General features: G+C 28.0%; 4 protein-coding genes across 7 annotated transcripts in view; 3 read left to right on the plus strand and 1 right to left on the minus strand.

The window, feature by feature from the left end:
- Nucleotides 1-10,566, plus strand: part of LOC111413550 (GATA zinc finger-domain containing protein GATAd) — a 28,286-nt gene extending 17,720 nt beyond the window's left edge. Inside the window, exons 3-6 of one of the 2 annotated variants that reach the window (XM_023044560.2) lie at nt 3-872; nt 8,624-8,852; nt 8,910-9,052; nt 9,104-10,566. In XM_023044560.2, coding sequence (XP_022900328.1) covers nt 3-872; nt 8,624-8,852; nt 8,910-9,052; nt 9,104-9,241 — 1,380 coding nt within the window. In that variant the 3' untranslated portion in view covers nt 9,242-10,566. The remainder of the gene's footprint in view (nt 1-2; nt 873-8,623; nt 8,853-8,909; nt 9,053-9,103) is intronic. The other variant, XM_023044561.2, reaches the window with a different exon arrangement.
- Nucleotides 10,567-10,651: 85 nt separating this feature from the next.
- Nucleotides 10,652-11,237, plus strand: LOC111413539 (cytochrome c oxidase subunit 6A2, mitochondrial-like). The gene is made up of 2 exons (XM_023044548.2): nt 10,652-10,831; nt 10,923-11,237. The coding sequence occupies exons 1-2, from the start codon at nt 10,726-10,728 to the stop codon at nt 11,144-11,146; spliced, it is 330 nt and encodes a 109-aa protein (XP_022900316.2). The 5' UTR covers nt 10,652-10,725; the 3' UTR covers nt 11,147-11,237.
- A 379-nt stretch (nt 11,238-11,616) lies between these two features.
- Nucleotides 11,617-20,454, minus strand: part of LOC111413619 (uncharacterized) — a 42,220-nt gene continuing 33,382 nt past the window's right edge. For all 3 annotated transcript variants that reach the window (XR_011640306.1, XR_011640307.1, XM_071195776.1), the window contains 2 exons: nt 12,327-12,508; nt 11,617-11,706 (listed from right to left, as the gene is read on the minus strand). The gene's annotated coding sequence lies outside the window, so the exon portion shown is untranslated. The remainder of the gene's footprint in view (nt 11,707-12,326; nt 12,509-20,454) is intronic.
- Nucleotides 11,681-20,454, plus strand: part of LOC111413618 (calpain-9-like) — a 31,634-nt gene continuing 22,860 nt past the window's right edge. The window contains exon 1 of the mRNA XM_023044650.2: nt 11,681-12,070. Coding sequence (XP_022900418.2) covers nt 11,920-12,070 — 151 coding nt within the window. The 5' untranslated portion in view covers nt 11,681-11,919. The remainder of the gene's footprint in view (nt 12,071-20,454) is intronic.

Genomic DNA, 20,454 nt, shown 5'->3' on the forward strand with positions numbered 1-20,454 from the left:
AGGAACAATTAAAAAAGTCTATCACCATGCTCGAATCAATTCTCGCCTTAAAAACGACAAGTTTAAAACAAGAACCGGAAATAACAATCGAACCAATCGAAATTATTCAACAAACGTCCCAATTAATACCAGAATTAACTCAATCAATCCAACAACAGTACTTAGTAATAGATGGAACTTTAGATCTAAGCCAATCGGCCGATCGTTTTGGTGGAAGTAGAGAAGGTTCGGTTACGCCGCCTTTAGAACCAGCCGATTTATCAAATAAAAAACCTGAGAATGTCACCTGCGTTCCAGAAATAGATTTTATTAAAGAAGAAGTAAACGATGCCGCATCCGATTACAGTAATAGCTCGGATCCGGAACGATTAGAAGTGGATATGTCTCAAGCGGTTGAGGAACAATCAAACTCGGCCACGGAAAGTGCCCCATCACCCACTCCTGACGGAGGCGGCGGGGGCACTCACGAAGATCGAGAACTTTGGCACGCTTTAACAAGAAACGGCCATCCGAACACCGTCGCTTTATCCGGCGAGGCGAGCCAATTACTAAGGAAATTGATTACCTGCAAGAAATTAGGCATGAGTATCACACCAGCTCCTCTTTCAATTACTCCAAGTTCGCCGAAAAAACCTTTACACAACAAAAATAGTAGTAACGATATGGAAACATCTTTAGAAGGGTCTATTATTAATTATAAAAGCACGGCGGGGGGGAGGCGAAAACAGAGTTTTCCAACGAAAACGACCACGAAAGAAGAACCAGTCGATAGGGACGATAGTCCGTGCATGGAAGTTGAATCGGAGGAGTATATGCCTGATTTTACAGGAAATAGTCCTTGGTGCAATATACAAATGTGTAAAAATAATAAGGTTAGAATAATAGATAGAAAAATAGGTTTAGGATTTAATTAAATTCGAGTCGGGGAAAGAAATTAATTATAAATAGAAATGATTCGGATAAAAATTAAATTTTTGAGGTTATGTTAATCTGTCAAAATATTATTTGAGGTTAACTTTACATTACATTGCATAAATCATATAATGAATGCAGTAACTATAATTACGAAATTATTATGCATTTGCACTGTTCCACATAAAATGCTACTTTTCGTTCAATAACAATATTAAATTTTTAGAGATTTTTATGCTGCCTGGTAGGTAAAGGTGTAACTTATCTTAGAAAAAATGCAGAACTAAAACTAGAACGAGAACTAGAAACATTCGGGTTTAGTCGTGAAAACAACTTTCAGTTGTCAATGTCAACTTAATTTTATTATTATATTTGTCAACTTCATAAAAAATCCTTTAAAATGAGTTCAAACTCGACATATTTAACTATAATATTAATGGAAATACAATCACTTCCGGTTTGAAACGTCAACGTCAATTTTGACATATTTGTCATTTTCATTAAAAAACCTTTAAAATGAGTCCAAAGATGACGCACTTATCTCAAAAAACAAAAAAGTTAGAATCAAAAACATTAAACCCGAAGTTAGCAACAATGAAGATAGCAATTTAAGTTTTAAATATTAAAATCAACCTCAATTTTTAATTTTTTTTATTATATTTTTGTTTTTGTGACAAATATTAAGATATTTTATAAAAATGAAGAATATGTCAAAATGACATTGACATTTCAAACCGGAAGTTGCTTATATCTCGACTAATATTGGAATTAAACGTATCATGTTTGGACTCATTTTAAAGGATTTTTCACGACGATTACAAACATGTCAAAATTGACGTTGACATTTTTAACCGGAAGTTGACCATAACTTCATTAATATTGAAGATAAGTATGTCGTGTTTGTATTCATTTTAAAGGTTTTTTAATGAAGATTACAAATATGTCAAAATTGAGGTTGACATTTCAAACTGGCAGTTAGTTGTCATATAAGAAACAAATGGACAACTTCATAGTGTTATTTCATGATGTATTCTTTATTAAAAAACCTTTAAAATGAGTCCAAAAATGGCGCATTTATCTCAAAAAAACAAAAAATTCGAACTTTCAACTTTTAATTTTGACATATTTGTCAACTTCACAAAAAATCCTTTGAAATAAATCCAAACTCGACATATTTAACTTTAATATTTATGGAAATACAATCACTTCCGGTTTGAAACGTCAACGTCAATTTTGACATATTTGTCGTTTTCATTAAAAAACCTTTAAAATGAGTCCAAAGATGACGCACTTATCTCAAAAAACAAAAAAGTTAGAATCAAAAACATTAAACCCGAAGTTAGCAACAATGAAGATAGCAATTTAAGTTTTAAATATTAAAATCAACCCCAATTTTTAATTTTTTTTTATTATATTTTTGTTTTTGTGACAAATATTAAGATATTTTATAAAAATGAAGAATATGTCAAAATGACATTGACATTTCAAACCGGAAGTTGCTTATATCTCGACTAATATTGGAATTAAACGTATCATGTTTGTACTCATTTTAAAGGATTTTTCACGACGATTATAGACATGTCAAAATTGTCGTTGACATTTTTAACCGGAAGTTGACCATAACTTCATTAATATTGAAGATAAGTATGTCGTGTTTGTATTCATTTTAAAGGTTTTTTAATGAAGATTACAAATATGTCAAAATTGAGGTTGACATTTCAAACTGGCAGTTAGTTGTCATATAAGAAACAAATGGACAACTTCATAGTGTTATTTCATGATGTATTCTTTATTAAAAAAACCTTTAAAATGAGTCCAAACATGACGCATTTATCTCAAAAAAACAAAAAATTCAAACTTTCAACTTTTAATTTTGACATATTTGTCAACTTCACAAAAAATCCTTTGAAATAAATCCAAACTCGACATATTTAACTTTAATATTTATGGAAATACAATCACTTCCGGTTTGAAACGTCAACGTCAATTTTGACATATTAAAAAACCTTTAAAATGAGTCCAAAGATGACGCACTTATCTCAAAAAACAAAAAAGTTAGAATCAAAAACATTAAACCCGAAGTTAGCAACAATGAAGATAGCAATTTAAGTTTTAAATATTAAAATCAACCCCAATTTTTAATTTTTTTTTATTATATTTTTGTTTTTGTGACAAATATTAAGATATTTTATAAAAATGAAGAATATGTCAAAATGACATTGACATTTCAAACCGGAAGTTGCTTATATCTCGACTAATATTGGAATTAAACGTATCATGTTTGTACTCATTTTAAAGGATTTTTCACGACGATTATAGACATGTCAAAATTGTCGTTGACATTTTTAACCGGAAGTTGACCATAACTTCATTAATATTGAAGATAAGTATGTCGTGTTTGTATTCATTTTAAAGGTTTTTTAATGAAGATTACAAATATGTCAAAATTGAGGTTGACATTTCAAACTGGCAGTTAGTTGTCATATAAGAAACAAATGGACAACTTCATAGTGTTATTTCATGATGTATTCTTTATTAAAAAAACCTTTAAAATGAGTCCAAACATGACGCATTTATCTCAAAAAAACAAAAAATTCAAACTTTCAACTTTTAATTTTGACATATTTGTCAACTTCACAAAAAATCCTTTGAAATAAATCCAAACTCGACATATTTAACTTTAATATTAATGGAAATACAATCACTTCCGGTTTGAAACGTTAACGTCAATTTTGACATATTTGTCATTTTCATTAAAAAACCTTTAAAATGAGTCCAAAGATGAGGCACTTATCTCAAAAAACAAAAAAGTTAGAATCAAAAACATTAAACCCGAAGTTAGCAACAATGAAGATAGCAATTTAAGTTTTAAATATTAAAATCAACCTCAATTTTTAATTTTTTTTTATTATATTTTTGTTTTTGTGACAAATATTAAGATATTTTATAAAAATGAAGAATATGTCAAAATGACATTGACATTTCAAACCGGAAGTTGCTTATATCTCGACTAATATTGGAATTAAACGTATCATGTTTGGACTCATTTTAAAGGATTTTTCACGACGATTACAGACATGTCAAAATTGTCGTTGACATTTTTAACCGGAAGTTGACCATAACTTCATTAATATTGAAGATAAATATGTCGTGTTTGTATTCATTTTAAAGGTTTTTTAATGAAGATTATAAATATGTCAAAATTGAGGTTGACATTTCAAACTGGCAGTTAGTTGTCATATAAGAAACAAATGGACAACTTCATAGTGTTATTTCATGATGTATTCTTTATTAAAAAAACCTTTAAAATGAGTCCAAACATGACGCATTTATCTCAAAAAAACAAAAAATTCAAACTTTCAACTTTTAATTTTGACATATTTGTCAACTTCACAAAAAATCCTTTGAAATAAATCCAAACTCGACATATTTAACTTTAATATTAATGGAAATACAATCACTTCCGGTTTGAAACGTCAACGTCAATTTTGACATATTTGTCATTTTCATTAAAAAACCTTTAAAATGAGTCCAAAGATGAGGCACTTATCTCAAAAAACAAAAAAGTTAGAATCAAAAACATTAAACCCCAAGTTAGCAACAATGAAGATAGCAATTTAAGTTTTAAATATTAAAATCAACCTCAATTTTTAATTTTTTTTTATTTTATTTTTGTTTTTGATAAATATTAAGATATTTTATAAAAATGAAGAATATGTCAAAATGACATTGACATTTCAAACCGGAAGTTGCTTATATCTCGACTAATATTGGAATTAAACGTATCATGTTTGGACTCATTTTAAAGGATTTTTCACGACGATTACAAACATGTCAAAATTGTCGTTGACATTTTTAACCGGAAGTTGACCATAACTTCATTAATATTGAAGATAAGTATGTCGTGTTTGTATTCATTTTAAAGGTTTTTTAATGAAGATTATAAATATGTCAAAATTGAGGTTGACATTTCAAACTGGCAGTTAGTTGTCATATAAGAAACAAATGGACAACTTCATAGTGTTATTTCATGATGTATTCTTTATTAAAAAAACCTTTAAAATGAGTCCAAACATGACGCATTTATCTCAAAAAAACAAAAAATTCAAACTTTCAACTTTTAATTTTGACATATTTATCAACTTCACAAAAAATCTTTTGAAATAAATCCAAACTCGACATATTTAACTTTAATATTTATGGAAATACAATCACTTCCGGTTTGAAACGTCAACGTCAATTTTGACATACTTGTCGTTTTCATTAAAAAAACTTTAAAATGAGTTCAAAGATGACGCACTTATTTCAAAAAACAAAAAAGTTAGAATCAAAAAGATTAAACCCGAGGTTAGCAACAATGAAGATAGCAATTTAAGTTTTAAATATTAAAATCAACCTCAATTTTTAATTTTTTTTATTATATTTTTGTTTTTGTGACAAATATTAAGATATTTTATAAAAATGAAGAATATGTCAAAATGACATTGACATTTCAAACCGGAAGTTGCTTATATCTCGACTAATATTGGAATTAAACGTATCATGTGTGAACTCATTTTAAAGGATTTTTCACGACGATTACAGACATGTCAAAATTGTCGTTGACATTTTTAACCGGAAGTTGACCATAACTTCATTAATATTGAAGATAAATATGTCGTGTTTGTATTCATTTTAAAGGTTTTTTAATGAAGATTATAAATATGTCAAAATTGAGGTTGACATTTCAAACTGGCAGTTAGTTGTCATATAAGAAACAAATGGACAACTTCATAGTGTTATTTCATGATGTATTCTTTATTAAAAAAACCTTTAAAATGAGTCCAAACATGACGCATTTATCTCAAAAAAACAAAAAATTCAAACTTTCAACTTTTAATTTTGACATATTTGTCAACTTCACAAAAAATCCTTTGAAATAAATCCAAACTCGACATATTTAACTTTAATATTTATGGAAATACAATCACTTCCGGTTTGAAACGTCAACGTCAATTTTGACATATTTGTCGTTTTCATTAAAAAACCTTTAAAATGAGTCCAAAGATGACGCACTTATCTCAAAAAACAAAAAAGTTAGAATCAAAAAGATTAAACCCGAAGTTAGCAACAATGAAGATAGCTATTTAAGTTTTAAATATTAAAATCAACCCCAATTTTTAATTTTTTTTTATTATATTTTTGTTTTTGTGACAAATATTAAGATATTTTATAAAAATGAAGAATATGTCAAAATGACATTGACATTTCAAACCGGAAGTTGCTTATATCTCGACTAATATTGGAATTAAACGTATCATGTGTGAACTCATTTTAAAGGATTTTTCACGACGATTACAGACATGTCAAAATTGTCGTTGACATTTTTAACCGGAAGTTGACCATAACTTCATTAATATTGAAGATAAATATGTCGTGTTTGTATTCATTTTAAAGGTTTTTTAATGAAGATTACAAATATGTCAAAATTGAGGTTGACATTTCAAACTGGCAGTTAGTTGTCATATAAGAAACAAATGGACAACTTCATAGTGTTATTTCATGATGTATTCTTTATTAAAAAACCTTTAAAATGAGTCCAAACATGACGCATTTATCTCAAAAAAACAAAAAATTCAAACTTTCAACTTTTAATTTTGACATATTTGTCAACTTCACAAAAAATCCTTTGAAATAAATCCAAACTCGACATATTTAACTTTAATATTAATGGAAATACAATCACTTCCGGTTTGAAACGTCAACGTCAATTTTGACATATTTGTCATTTTCATTAAAAAACCTTTAAAATGAGTCCAAAAATGACGCACTTATCTCAAAAAACAAAAAAGTTAGAATCAAAAACATTAAACCCGAAGTTAGCAACAATGAAGATAGCAATTTAAGTTTTAAATATTAAAATCAACCTCAATTTTTAATTTTTTTTTATTATATTTTTGTTTTTGTGACAAATATTAAGATACTTTATAAAAATGAAGAATATGTCAAAATGACATTGACATTTCAAACCGGAAGTTGCTTATATCTCGACTAATATTGGAATTAAACGTATCATGTGTGAACTCATTTTAAAGGATTTTTCACGACGATTACAGACATGTCAAAATTGTCGTTGACATTTTTAACCGGAAGTTGACCATAACTTCATTAATATTGAAGATAAATATGTCGTGTTTGTATTCATTTTAAAGGTTTTTTAATGAAGATTATAAATATGTCAAAATTGAGGTTGACATTTCAAACTGGCAGTTGTTATATAAGAAACAAATGGATAACTTCACAGTGTTATTTCATGACGTATTCTTTATTAAAAAAAACCTTTAAAATGAGTCCAAACGACGCATTTATCTCAAAAAACCAAAATATTCGAACTTCATAAAAAATCCTTTAAAGTGAGTCCAAACTCGACATATTTAACTATAATATTAATGGAAATACAATCACTTCCGGTTTGAAACGTCAACGTCAATTTTGACATATTTGTCATTTTCATTAAAAAAGCTTTAAAATGAGTTCAAAGATGACGCACTTATTTCAAAAAACAAAAAAGTTTGATTTAAAAACATTAAACCCGAAGTTAGCAACAATGAAGATAGCAATTTAATTTTTAAATATTAATACCAACCTCAAATAATACCAAATCAATCGCTATAATTTAACATAAACATTTTATCTTAATCAACTTTTGTTGTACATTGCTCAGAAAGGCCACTTTACCTCCAACAGTTAACTTCTTGCGTTAACTTTGGTACTTTGAGGACATTTGACGTAAAACTTGGTTATAATTGGAATTTGAGTTCAAAAATTTATTGTCAATTATACCTTACGGGGACACACTGTATTATAAGGTAGTCGTGGGCAAATTTTTTTTTTAATAAATTTTTGAATAAACTTTAAATGTCAATGTGACAAAAATTCAATGTTACCAACTTCACAACAATTTGTCAAAATTAAATGTTAATTTTATGAAACGTCATGTTTTTTTTACGAAAATTAATTAATGTATGCTTAAATCATATGAAAATAGTTATTTATGATACATTAATAATAATGAAGGCGATTTCCCCCAATTCTATCGCTGGCAAACTTTAAGAAAGTCCGACCGAACTAATATAGTAGTCAATTTCGAAAACATTCTCGAAATCTGTAATACCGACCCAACCGACCATTATATCTATTCGGTAAGACTACAATAATAAGTTTTGACTTTTGACACATTAAAAGTGAGGTTAGATTTTTATATTAAAATCGTTTATTAAAAGGTGTCATTAATGAATGATTTTGTATACATTTATAAATCATATAAATACACGCTCGACGGAAAAAGGAATTTATTTAAAATTGAATTAAATTGACGTTTTTTGAAATTTTGACGTTTCAAATAATTATTATTAATCTGTTAAGTTGATTATCCGTAAATAATGATTATTCACTTTGTGAAAAATAATTATTATAAGTTAGTCGTGGACAAATTTATTTATTTAAATAAATTTTTGAATAAAGTTTAAACGTCAATGTGATACAAGTTCAATATAACCAACTGTAACCAACTTCACAACAATTTGTCATAATTAAATGTCAATTTTATGAAACGTCATACTTTTTTACAAAAATTAATTTATGCTTATTAATTTTGGCGCCTGCCTTATTAATAATAATAATAATTTATGTCGGTGCTGTATTATTTGGTATTAATTTAATTATTTTATAGGGAAATAGTAGTTTGGCAAGACGCATGGATTTATCATGTACAAATTGCGGTACGCGAACGACAACGATTTGGCGACGAAATCTAAAAGGTGAAATGGTTTGCAACGCTTGCGGTTTATACTTTAAATTGCACGGGGTGGATAGGCCGCATACGATGCGACGAGACACGATTCATACGAGACGCAGGAGACCCAAAATTGATCGGAGAGCGGAAGGGGAACGACAAAGAGGTCGGTTTTAATTCATTCGCCAATCAATCTAATAATAAATATAACGTATAATTTTAGCAGCGATTGCGCCAAAAAAAGACGCCGAAGACCTCCTAAGCGCTCTTCGCAAACAATTACAACCCCACCTGGTTATGGCACTTCAAGGACACAAGAATCTCAATTACCCGAATATGCAAGTAACTAGTGACAATATTTATAACGTAAGTTATTAAAAAAAAAGATAATAAAAAAATAAAAAAGATTCATTTTAGTCTTCGAGTTATAAACCGATTGAAACTGTTAAATCTCCGTCGGAATCTGTACCAGACGAGCCGGACGAAGAAGATCATTATCGAGATTTGCCCTTAAATTTAGTGGCAACTCAAATGGCGGAAACGGAAACTAATTAAATAAATTTGCAACAAATAATGTACTTAGAATGAGGATGAGTCTCTTATTTAAAAGGAAAAGAATACTCTTTATTTAACTCTAAACTTGTAACAAATCGTTAGTGCCTAAACAATAATTAATTAACACTTCCTCGGTATTAATTTGTATTATTAATTAACCCTTAACTTAACCTCAAAACGTCAAATATGTCAAAATTAAATTATTTTCTAACCTAACTTTATTGATTAAAAAGGTTTCAAGGGTTAATTATTGTATTAAATTTTTTTATAGCTTTAACATCTAACTGTTTTTTTTGTATTACCTAAAAGAGCTTACTAAGAAGTAATAAGGATTATCTAACTTGATAAGACCAGTTAATAAAGAAGAGAACTTTTTTATACCAGTGAACTCTTTACAATTTACTTATTAATTATTAAATTAATTATTATATATTTTTTGTACATAGTTTTACCTTATTTTTTATCGTACGTTATAATCTGATCAATGTTGTAATATTATTATGGTGAATACTCGTTTTTTTTTTCTTTTTTTGCCAATGTGTTTAATAACTTTTTGTCTTTATGAAAAACGAAAATAACATTAACACAAACACACCTTAGTTTTTATACTGTTTTTTAGTTGTTAAGAAAAAATTTAAAAAATGTAATGAGCAATAATGGCAATACTTATTATTATTATTGTCGATTTATTATTATTAATTAATTAATTAATTAATTACTCAGTCTTTCTATTAGATTGTCTTTTCTATTATTTTGTCGTTCGTTCGTTTTTTTTTCTTTTTATTTTATGATAATAGAAAAAAAAAGTAACCCAGTAGTATTAACATTCGAGTGATATTTCTAACGTATTTAACAATTATTTTTTAATTATTATTATTTTTTAATTAATTAGTTAACTTATTGCAACCCAAAATCAGTATTGTATACGTTTTTATACTTAAAACATTTTTTTTTTGAACGACCGCCTTAGTCTTTAGGAACTTTTCACACATAATAATTTATGTTGGCAGCTCTCCTAATAACAACAAAAAAATGAACAAAATAATACTCATTTTTGCGCCTATTATTATTATTATTGTTACCCCCTTTTTTGCGAATCTCAATGATTGTTCTCTGTTTTTCATCTTTTATAATATTATATAGAAATTATGCGTATTACAATGTACAGTTGGTATTAATTGTAATAAGCCTTGTTGATCACCTTTAGCGTTTTTTTTATAATAAATTGAGAGTGATCTGTACAACTAATAATGATGATGATGACTTAACAGATTGGCTAGTAGTGTTAAAATATTTTTTTACAAATAAATATGGCTGCTAAATAACCTTTTGATGTTTAATTTATAATCAATTTTAATAAGTGAATTGGGTTGCCTATCTTTACCTTCACTTCATTATAGGCATAGATGTCACTATTTTGACATTTCGTTTTAGTCGATCAGCCATTTTATCTCCATACACTTCAGTGCGATTATTCCATTATTATGGCAGCGATTTTAAGCCATAGCGTACGCCGTTATTTAGCCACAACGGCTGCAAGAAATGCTGCTCGCGTGGAAGGCCCATCGGCGGTTTCGGGAGGACATGAAGGTAAATTTTAAATTTTGAGGTTATGTTATATAACTTGCTCCCAATGTTTTAATTCCTTTTATCTAAAATATAATCTTTAAATATCTTTTAGGTGGATTCAAGATGTGGCGTAGCTTATCTTTCTTCGTAGCTTTCCCGGCGATTGCTTTATGCGGAGTTAATTGTTATATTACCCACGAACACCTTGATGCTCCTGAGTTCGTTAAATACGATCATTTACGTCTACGTTCGAAGAGATTCCCGTGGGGTGATGGACAAAAGTCTTTATTCCATAATCCCCACACCAACGCATTACCTGATGGTTATGAACACTAAATTGTATTGATGTGGTTAGAAAACAACATAGAAAGTTTTGTATATTGTTAAGTTGCTTGATTTAATTAAATAAATTAAATACTAGATGTAATTATTTTATTCTACCACATTTTTATTAATTTAAAAAAGGATTATATAAAAAATGTTTAAATTAATCGATAAGAGATGGCGCTACGAATAGCAATTCAAATTTGCCGCTAAATTCTTGATTTATGAATTTTAGGATTTAAGTGCTCCTAATACAACACTTTTAATTAATATTAAATAATAAAAGAAGTAATTCTCAACATAAAAATAACATTATTATTTATTATAATAATAACATTATTTTCTAATTGAATTTTAAAAATATCTTCGTCCAACAACAATCGGTGCGCGTCTGAGACCACGAAGAAGAGACGACAGGTGATCCGCGTTTCTACTAACTGCACAAAGAGTCTTCCCTAAGTGGGGACAGTTGGTTGTTCACGCTTCTGGCTCTCTGCACTGCAACAGTTTTCAGTCCATCGCAAGACGTCGCGAAGATATCTTGCTCTCTTTCCATAAATTCAAAAATACACCTAACACAATAAAATAAAAAAAAATCTCATTAACAATTAAATTAAGTAAAAAAAAACCTTGACATAATTATTTAAAAAAAAATGATAACTCATCAATTAAATTAAAAATAACACTAATAATAATAATAACAACACGATGAATTATAATTTTTTGTTGGGTCGAGAAAGATTTTTTAAAATAAGAATGAAGTATTTGTTTTGATTGAGTACTCGATGAGTGCGATGCCTCAAATAACCGGAAGAAATACGAACGGAAGTGGAATTTTGGGACTGAACGGTGGTGTGTATCATGGGGCGTCGAACGGTTTTGTGCCTCATTTCATCCAGAACGGACACGCTAAAACTAACGGACACATTGGAAAAGGTAAACGTTTTAAAAATTCATTTTTTACTTAAATTATAAAGAATACGATTGAATTAATCGATAATTAACTATAAAATTAATTTCAAATTAGTTTTGGTTTTCGACTTTTTATTATTTTATAAAAGATAATTTTCTTTTCATCATTAATTATTAGTTTTATATTGTTAAATTATTATTATTTACGCATGATTACTAAAACAATAAAGATTTAGACATTAAGGTTAAATTTTAAAAGGCGATATTCAAAATTTATTACGTGTTTGTATTAATAGATGGCGCTCGACACCTGCTCTCCTTTTCCAGGGCTCGTGGAAGTCCAGAATATTTCTTGTTGACATTTTGAACGATTCCATTTGCTTTAAATTTGTTTGCACTTCCAATAACATTTTAGGACAAACTTTGTTGATATTCTGCCTTACCGTGATTAATTAATTACACCTGCAATACAAAAAAGGCAGAATGTTAGTGACAGTTAAAGTGTGACTACATTTTTTGAGACAGCCTGTATAACCCTCTCAAATCAATCTGTATTTTCACTCAACCTAAAGAGAAAAATTGCTTCCATACTTGAAAGTGACTAACACTAGATTAACTTCAGTTATAAAACTTCTATTATATAATAACTAACTTCAAGTTTAAAATGTCAACCTCAATTTTGACATATTTGTAATCTTCATTAAAAATCCTTTAAAATGAGTCCAAGCTCGACATATTTAACTTTAATATTAATGGAAATACAATCACTTCCGGTTTGAAACGTCAACGTCAATTTTGACATATTTATCATCTTCATTAAAAAACCTTTAAAATGAGTCCAAACATGACGTATTTATCTCAAAAAACAAAAAAGTTAGAATAAAAAACATTAAACCCGAATATTTTTGTTTTGTGACAAATATTACTATTGACATTGACATTTCAAACCGGAAGTTGCTTATACCTGGAGTAATATTGGAATTAAACGTATCATGTTGGACTCATTTTAAAGGATTTTTCACGACGATTACAAATATGTCAAAATTGACGTTGACATTCTTAACCGGAAGTTGACCATAACTTCATTAATATTGAAGATAAATATGTCGTGTTTGTACTCATTTTAAAGGATTTTTAATGAAGATTACAAATATGTCAAAATTGACGTTGACATTTTTAACCGGAAGTTGACCATAACTTCATTAATATTGAAGATAAATATGTCGTGTTTGTACTCATTTTAAAAGATTTTTAATGAAGATTATAAATATGTCAAAATTGACGTTGACATTCTTAACCGGAAGTTGACCATAACTTCATTAATATTGAAGATAAATATGTCGTGTTTGTACTCATTCTAAAAGATTTTTAATGAAGATTACAAATATGTCAAACTTGACGTTGACATTCTTAACCGGAAGTTGACCATAACTTCATTAATATTGAAGATAAATATGGCGTGTTTGTACTCATTTTAAAGGAATTTTAATGAAGATTACAAATATGTCAAAATTGAGGTTGACATTTTAAATCTGAAGTTAGCAACAATGAAAGTAACAATTTAATTTTTAAATATTAATACCAACCTGAATTTTTTATTTCTTTTTATTATATTTTTGTTTTTGTGATAAATATTAAGACATTTTATAACAATTAAGAATATGTCAAAATGACATTGACATTTCAAACCGGAAGTTGCTTATATCTCGAGTAATATTGGAATTAAACGTATCATGTTTGGACTCATTTTAAAGGATTTTTCACGACTATTACAAATATGTCAAAATTGACATTCTTAACCGGAAGTTGATCATAACTTCATTAATATTGAAGGTAAATATGTCGTGTTTGTACTCATTTTAAAAGATTTTTAATGAAGATTATAAATATGTCAAAATTGAGGTTGAGATTGTTTTATTATTGTTCACTTGACGTTTCAATTAAGTGAACGAGCGTAAATGCGATAGAACATATGTAAAATATACATCTACCTATGTAAAATTTTTCTAATGTATTTATCATCTGCAGAAATGAACAACTATAACCTCTATCTGTAAGTTAGGTTAAGTGTTAGCTTCTCGACACCTTTTAAATTCCTTATTTTTATTTTATATTTATTCTTATATCTTAATATATCTTCTCAATCCTATTTTTGTTGCCACAACTCCTATAAGTTTTTAGACGTTGTGATAATACCAAGTATTGATCTTATTACTCCATAACTCTTAATTAATTGGTTGAAATTTCATGTATTTTGAATGTATTTAAAGAAAAAGTGTAGATCTTGAAAAAGTTTTCGAAAATAAAGAAAAAAAGAACGAAATTGAAGAAGTATCAAGATATCTTATGGGCAATTAATTGTTACTCCGGTGTTCCTCGGGACAACTTTATTGGCGCGATGAGAGCAACCGCGGGTAGATACGAGGTTCCAAGAAGAAGTACCGAAGGCCCATTTGCATCTTCGGGGGCCTCGTTTTGCATAGATCGACAGTTAAACTGAGTCGTCTGCTCTAAATAACTACTTCGTCGACGACTTCATAAAGTCATCCTCCGCAGATATCTATCTAAATAAAATTTATTTCAAAATCATTTTTTATGATAGATATCATTAAGGTTTGAATCGAAATCATAATACACAGTCAATTAAGTCGTTGAGTTAACTCTATAGTAGTTATTAATTTTTTTCATCTCAACATTTGTAGTTCTAAAATTACCATCGAAACTAATTGCATCCCAAGCGATTAGTCACGGGTACCTGCAAACTTGGTGCCGATGCGGTTATTATTGCGGTTCGTCTTGAAAAATTTGCGTACACACTATTTTTTTATCGCAGCTTTAATTAGCGAAACGATTTATTACTAGATGATATTTATGCCTATAGAAAAACTTATTAAGAAATCTAATAATATTTATAAACTCGTTCCCACACAAACGAAGAACCCACATATGTTGGATCGCTTATATTATATTTGTCACCTTCATAAAAAATCCTTTAAAATGAGTCCAAACTCGACATATTTAACTTTAATATTAATGGAAATACGATCACTTCCGGTTTGAAACGTCAACGTCAATTTTGACATATTTGTCATCTTCATTAAAAAACCTTTAAAATGAGTCCAAACATGACGTATTTATCTCAAAAAACAAAAAAGTTAGAATAAAAAACATTAAACCCGAAGTTAGCAACAATGAAGATAGCAATTTAATTTTTAAATATTAATACCAACCTTAATTTTTGATTTTTTTTATTATATTTTTGTTTTGGTGACAAATATTAAGACATTTTATAAAAATTAAGAATATATTATGTCAAAATGACATTGACATTTCAAACCGGAAGTTGCTTATATCTCCAGTAATATTGGAATTAAACGTATCATGTTTGGACTCATTTTAAAGGATTTTTCACGACGATTACAAATATGTCAAAATTGACGTTGACATTTCTAACCGGAAGTTGACCATAACTTCATTAATATTGAAGATAAATATGTCGTGTTTGGACTCATTTTAAAGGAATTTTAATGAAGATTACAAATATGTCAAAATTGAGGTTGACATTTTAAATTTGAAGTTAGTTATTCATATAATAGACAAATGGATAACTTCATGGTGTTCTTTCATGATGTATTCTTTATTAAAAAAACCTTTAAAATGTGTTCAAACATGATGCATTTATCTCAAAAAACCAAAAAGTTCGAACTTTCAACTTTTAATTTTAGCATATTTGTCAACTTTATAAAAAATCCTTTAAAATGAGTCCAAACTCGACATATTTAACTTTAATATTAATGGAGATACAATCACTTCCGGTTTGAAACGTCAACGTCAATTTTGACATATTTGTCATCTTCATTAAAAGACTTTTAAAATAAGTCCAAAGATGACGCACTTATCTTAAAAAACAAAAAAGTTAGAATAAAAAACATTAAACCCGAAGTTAGCAACAATGAAGATAGCAATTTAATTTTTAAATATTAATACCAACCTTAATTTTTTATTTTTTTTTATTATATTTTTGTTTTGGTGACAAATATTAAGACATTTTATAAAAATTAAGAATATATTATGTCAAAATGACATTGACATTTCAAACCGGAAGTTGCTTATATCTCAACTAATATTGGAATTAAACGTATCATGTTTGGACTCATTTTAAAGGATTTTTCACGACGATTACAAATATGTCAAAATTGACGTTGACATTTCTAACCGGAAGTTGACCATAACTTCATTAATATTGAAGATAAATATGTCGTGTTTGGACTCATTTTAAAGGATTTTTAATGAAGATTACAAATATATCAAAATTGAGGTTGTATTTTCAAACCTGAAGTTAGTTATTCATATAATAGACAAATGGACAACTTTGTGGTGTTTTTTCATGATGTATTCTTTATTAAAAAACCTTTAAAATGAATCCAAACATGATGCATTTCTCTCAAAAAACAAGGAAAAAGAATAAAAAAACATTAAACCCGAAGTTAGCAACAAATTAATTTTTAAATATTAATACCAACCTTAATTTTTTATTTTTTTTTATTATATTTTTGTTTTGGTGACAAGTATTAAGACATTTTATAAAAATTAAGAATATGTCAAAATGACATTGACATTTCAAACCGGAAGTTGCTTATATCTGGAGTAATATTGGAATTAAACGTATCGTGTTTGGACTCATTTTAAAGGATTTTTCACGACGATTACAAATATGTCAAAATTTACATTCTTAACCGGAAGTTGATCATAACTTCATTAATATTGAAGATAAATATGTCGTGTTTGGACTCATTTTAAAGGAATTTTAATGAAGATTATAAATATGTCAAAATTGAGGTTGACATTTTAAACTTGAAGTTAGTTATCATATAATAGACAAATGGATAACTTCATGGTGTTCTTTCATGATGTATTCTTTATTAAAAAACCTTTAAAATGAATCCAAATAGGATGAAAAAAGAATAAAAAACATTAAACCCGAAGTTAGCAATTTAATTTTTAAATATTAGTGCCAACCTTAATTTTTTATTTTTTTTAATTATATTTTTGTTTTGTGACAAATATTAAGACATTTTATAACAATTAGAAATTGCTTATATCTCGAGTAATATTGGAGTTCCCACACATACGAAGAACCCACATATGTTGGATCGCTTTCCTGGTGGTTGAGGCATTGGAAAGTTTGCCATTTCCTCGTAAAGGTAATTAGAACCAGATAAGAGTATGGTTGAGACCAAAGGTCGCCTAATTAGAGTGCAACGTGGTCATATTTCTTCTGACCGTTACGATACGAGATGAAAGATATGCCATTTTCGCGGATCACATGCAAGGAAACGAAGAGAAAGTGCTACATTACATACACGTATTAACCAATAGTAACAATGGAGGAAGTTGCAAATATTATTTTGGATAAGATCAAATAATCAAGGAAAAAAAATTGAAAACGATTTAAAAACTGCATTACTGTTTCCATGGTGATGTGAGCACAATCAGGTAGTTCTTCGCGCATCAGCAAATTCCTGCTATAGTCCTTTCCGGGCGCACCAAGGCCATGGAGGAAAGAGAGAGCGAAACAAAACAAATAAGAAACGGATCGAAGCGGAAGAAGAAGAAAGAACTTGCAGCTATACCAATACCAGTGGCTACAACAACTAATTCCTGTAAGACGCGGAACTAAAAAGAAATGTTATTTTAATAATTTTCTTCTTCTTCGTCGCCCTTCTTTTAATTGATCACTCAATCGAGTGAATAGCCAATGGGTAATTAGTCTTCGGATCCCGACAAACGCGGCGGCTTCTTTTGCGCAACGGAAAACCGCGTTGGGTTTAGAAGATGAGACGTTCTGATTAATCGTCGGAAGCAGCCGATGACGCTCTATAAATCAGCCGGAATCGTCTAACTTTGTCTTTGTTGAACAATGTTTTTCTTTTTTCTTCTTCGCGTAATCGCCGAATAAATCGAGGAAAATTAAGACCATACTTATACTTTGAGGAGCATTTTAAAAAATTCTAAAACCGTTCATGAATATTTATTGAAAAATTATAACTGTAAACGAAGAAATCTGCTTTTTTTTAATTACAGTTTAACAGTTCTCTTTTATCGGGATAATAATTTTCAAAGTAGAGGAAAAAAATTATGATCGATATTAAATAATATTTTATGAGTTTTTAAAATCTTGACCGATTAAATAAAGAAGACCGATTAAATAAATAAAGAAGTTCTCCTAAAAAATTCTAAAACACAAAAACTAATAAATTGGCAATGTTGGAAAATAGCAAATAGATACCAGAACATTAAAATAAAGGTGTCGCGAAGCTAAGGCTTTACTCTGGAAATTGAGGCGGAACAAGTAATAACGATAGAAGAAGTAAAGAAATCAATATATAAGGTGAAAAATGGGATGCTTAGGAAGAAAATATTATTGCAGAAGAATAAAATTAGAAGATGGTATACTCAGAGACTCTACAAATAGATTTTTTATTAAAAAAGATCAAAGTCAAAATCAGATTATTAATTAATTTCAAAATTAAAGTTTAAAAAGTTGTAAAATGAAATTAAGGACAAAGTGTTACAAGTTTACAGGTTAAAATTTAAGAACGCTCTTTTTTAACAAAAGAAATATCAAAAAAATTTAAAAAAAAGAAAAATTACTAAACACTAGATTAACTTCAGTTATAAAACTTCTATTATGTGATAACTAACTTCAGGTTTAAAATGTCAACCTCAATTTTGATATATTTGTAATCTTCATTAAAAATCCTTTAAAATGAGTACAAACACGACATATTTATCTTCAATATTAATGAAGTTACGGTCAACTTGCGGTTAAAAATGTCAACGTCAATTTTGACATGTTTGTAATCGTCGTGAAAAATCCTTTAAAATGAGTCCAAACATGATGATACGTTTAATTCCACTATTACTCGAGATATAAGCAACTTCAGGTTTGAAATGTCAATGTTATTTTGAAATATTCTTAATTTTTATAAAATGTGTTAAAATTTGTCACAAAAACGGAAATATAATAAAAAAAATCAAAAATTAAGGTTGGTATTAATATTTAAAAATTAAATTTTTAAATTAGCATCTTTTTTGACACTTTATGTTATACGAAAATGTAAGTTTTCTTTCAACATTTTTTTTCTCAATATTTTTCCAATTCAACCCAACAATTATTATACATCATTTTAAAGAGAAAGCTTTGAGCTTTAATTTGAAACAAGTCTCATTCCTTAATTTCAATAAATACGGCTTCCAGATATTTTTAAATAAGCATCTTTTTTGACACTTTTAGGTTATACGAAAATGTAAGTTTTCTTTCAACATTTTTCCAATTCAACCCAACAATTATTATACATCATTTTAAAGAGAAAGCTTTGAGCTTTAATTTAAAATAAGTTTTATTCCTGAATTTTAATAAATACAGCTTCCAGGAATTTTTAAATTATCATCTTTTTTGCATCTTTAGGTTATACGAAAATGTAAGTTTTGTTTCAACATTTTTTTTCTCAATATTTTTCCAATCCAACCCAACAATTATTATACATCATTTTAAAGAGAAAGCTTTGAACTTTAATTTAAAACAAATCTCATTTCTTAATTTCAATAAATACGGCCTTCAGGAATTTTTGAATTTGCATCATTTTTGACACTTTTAGGTTATACGAAAATGTAAGTTTTGTTTCAACATTTTTTTTTTCAATATTTTTCCGATCTAACCCAACAATTATTATACATCATTTTAAAGAGAAAGCTTTGAACTTTAATTTAAAATAAGTCTCATTCCTTAATTTCAATAAATACAGCTTCCAGAAATTTTTAAATAGGATCTTTTTGACACTTTTAGGTTATATGAAAATGTAAGTTTTGTTTCAACATTTTTTTTCTCAATATTTTTCCAATCCAACCCAACAATTATTATACATCATTTTAAAGAGAAAGCTTTGAGCTTTAATTTAAAATAAGTTTTATTCCTTAATTTTAATAAATACAGCTTCCAGGAATTTTTGAATTTGCATCATTTTTGACACTTTTAGGTTATACGAAAATGTAAGTTTTGTTTCAACATTTTTTTTCTCAATATTTTTGCAATCCAACCCAACAATTATTATACATCATTTTAAAGAGAAAGCTTTGAGCTTTAATTTAAAATAAGTTTTATTCCTTAATTTTAATAAATACAGCTTCCAGGAATTTTTAAATTAGCATCTTTTTTGACACTTTTAGGTTATACGAAAATGTAAGTTTTCTTTCAACATTTTTTTTCTCAATATTTTTCCAATCCAACCCAACAATTATTATACATCATTTTAAAGAGAAAGCTTTGAACTTTAATTTAAAATAAGTCCCATTCCTTAATTTCAATAAATACAGCTTCCAGAAATTTTTAAATAGGATCTTTTTGA

Source organism: Onthophagus taurus, chromosome 5, assembly GCF_036711975.1.
Source record: "Onthophagus taurus isolate NC chromosome 5, IU_Otau_3.0, whole genome shotgun sequence".
Lineage (NCBI taxonomy): Eukaryota > Metazoa > Arthropoda > Insecta > Coleoptera > Scarabaeidae > Onthophagus > Onthophagus taurus.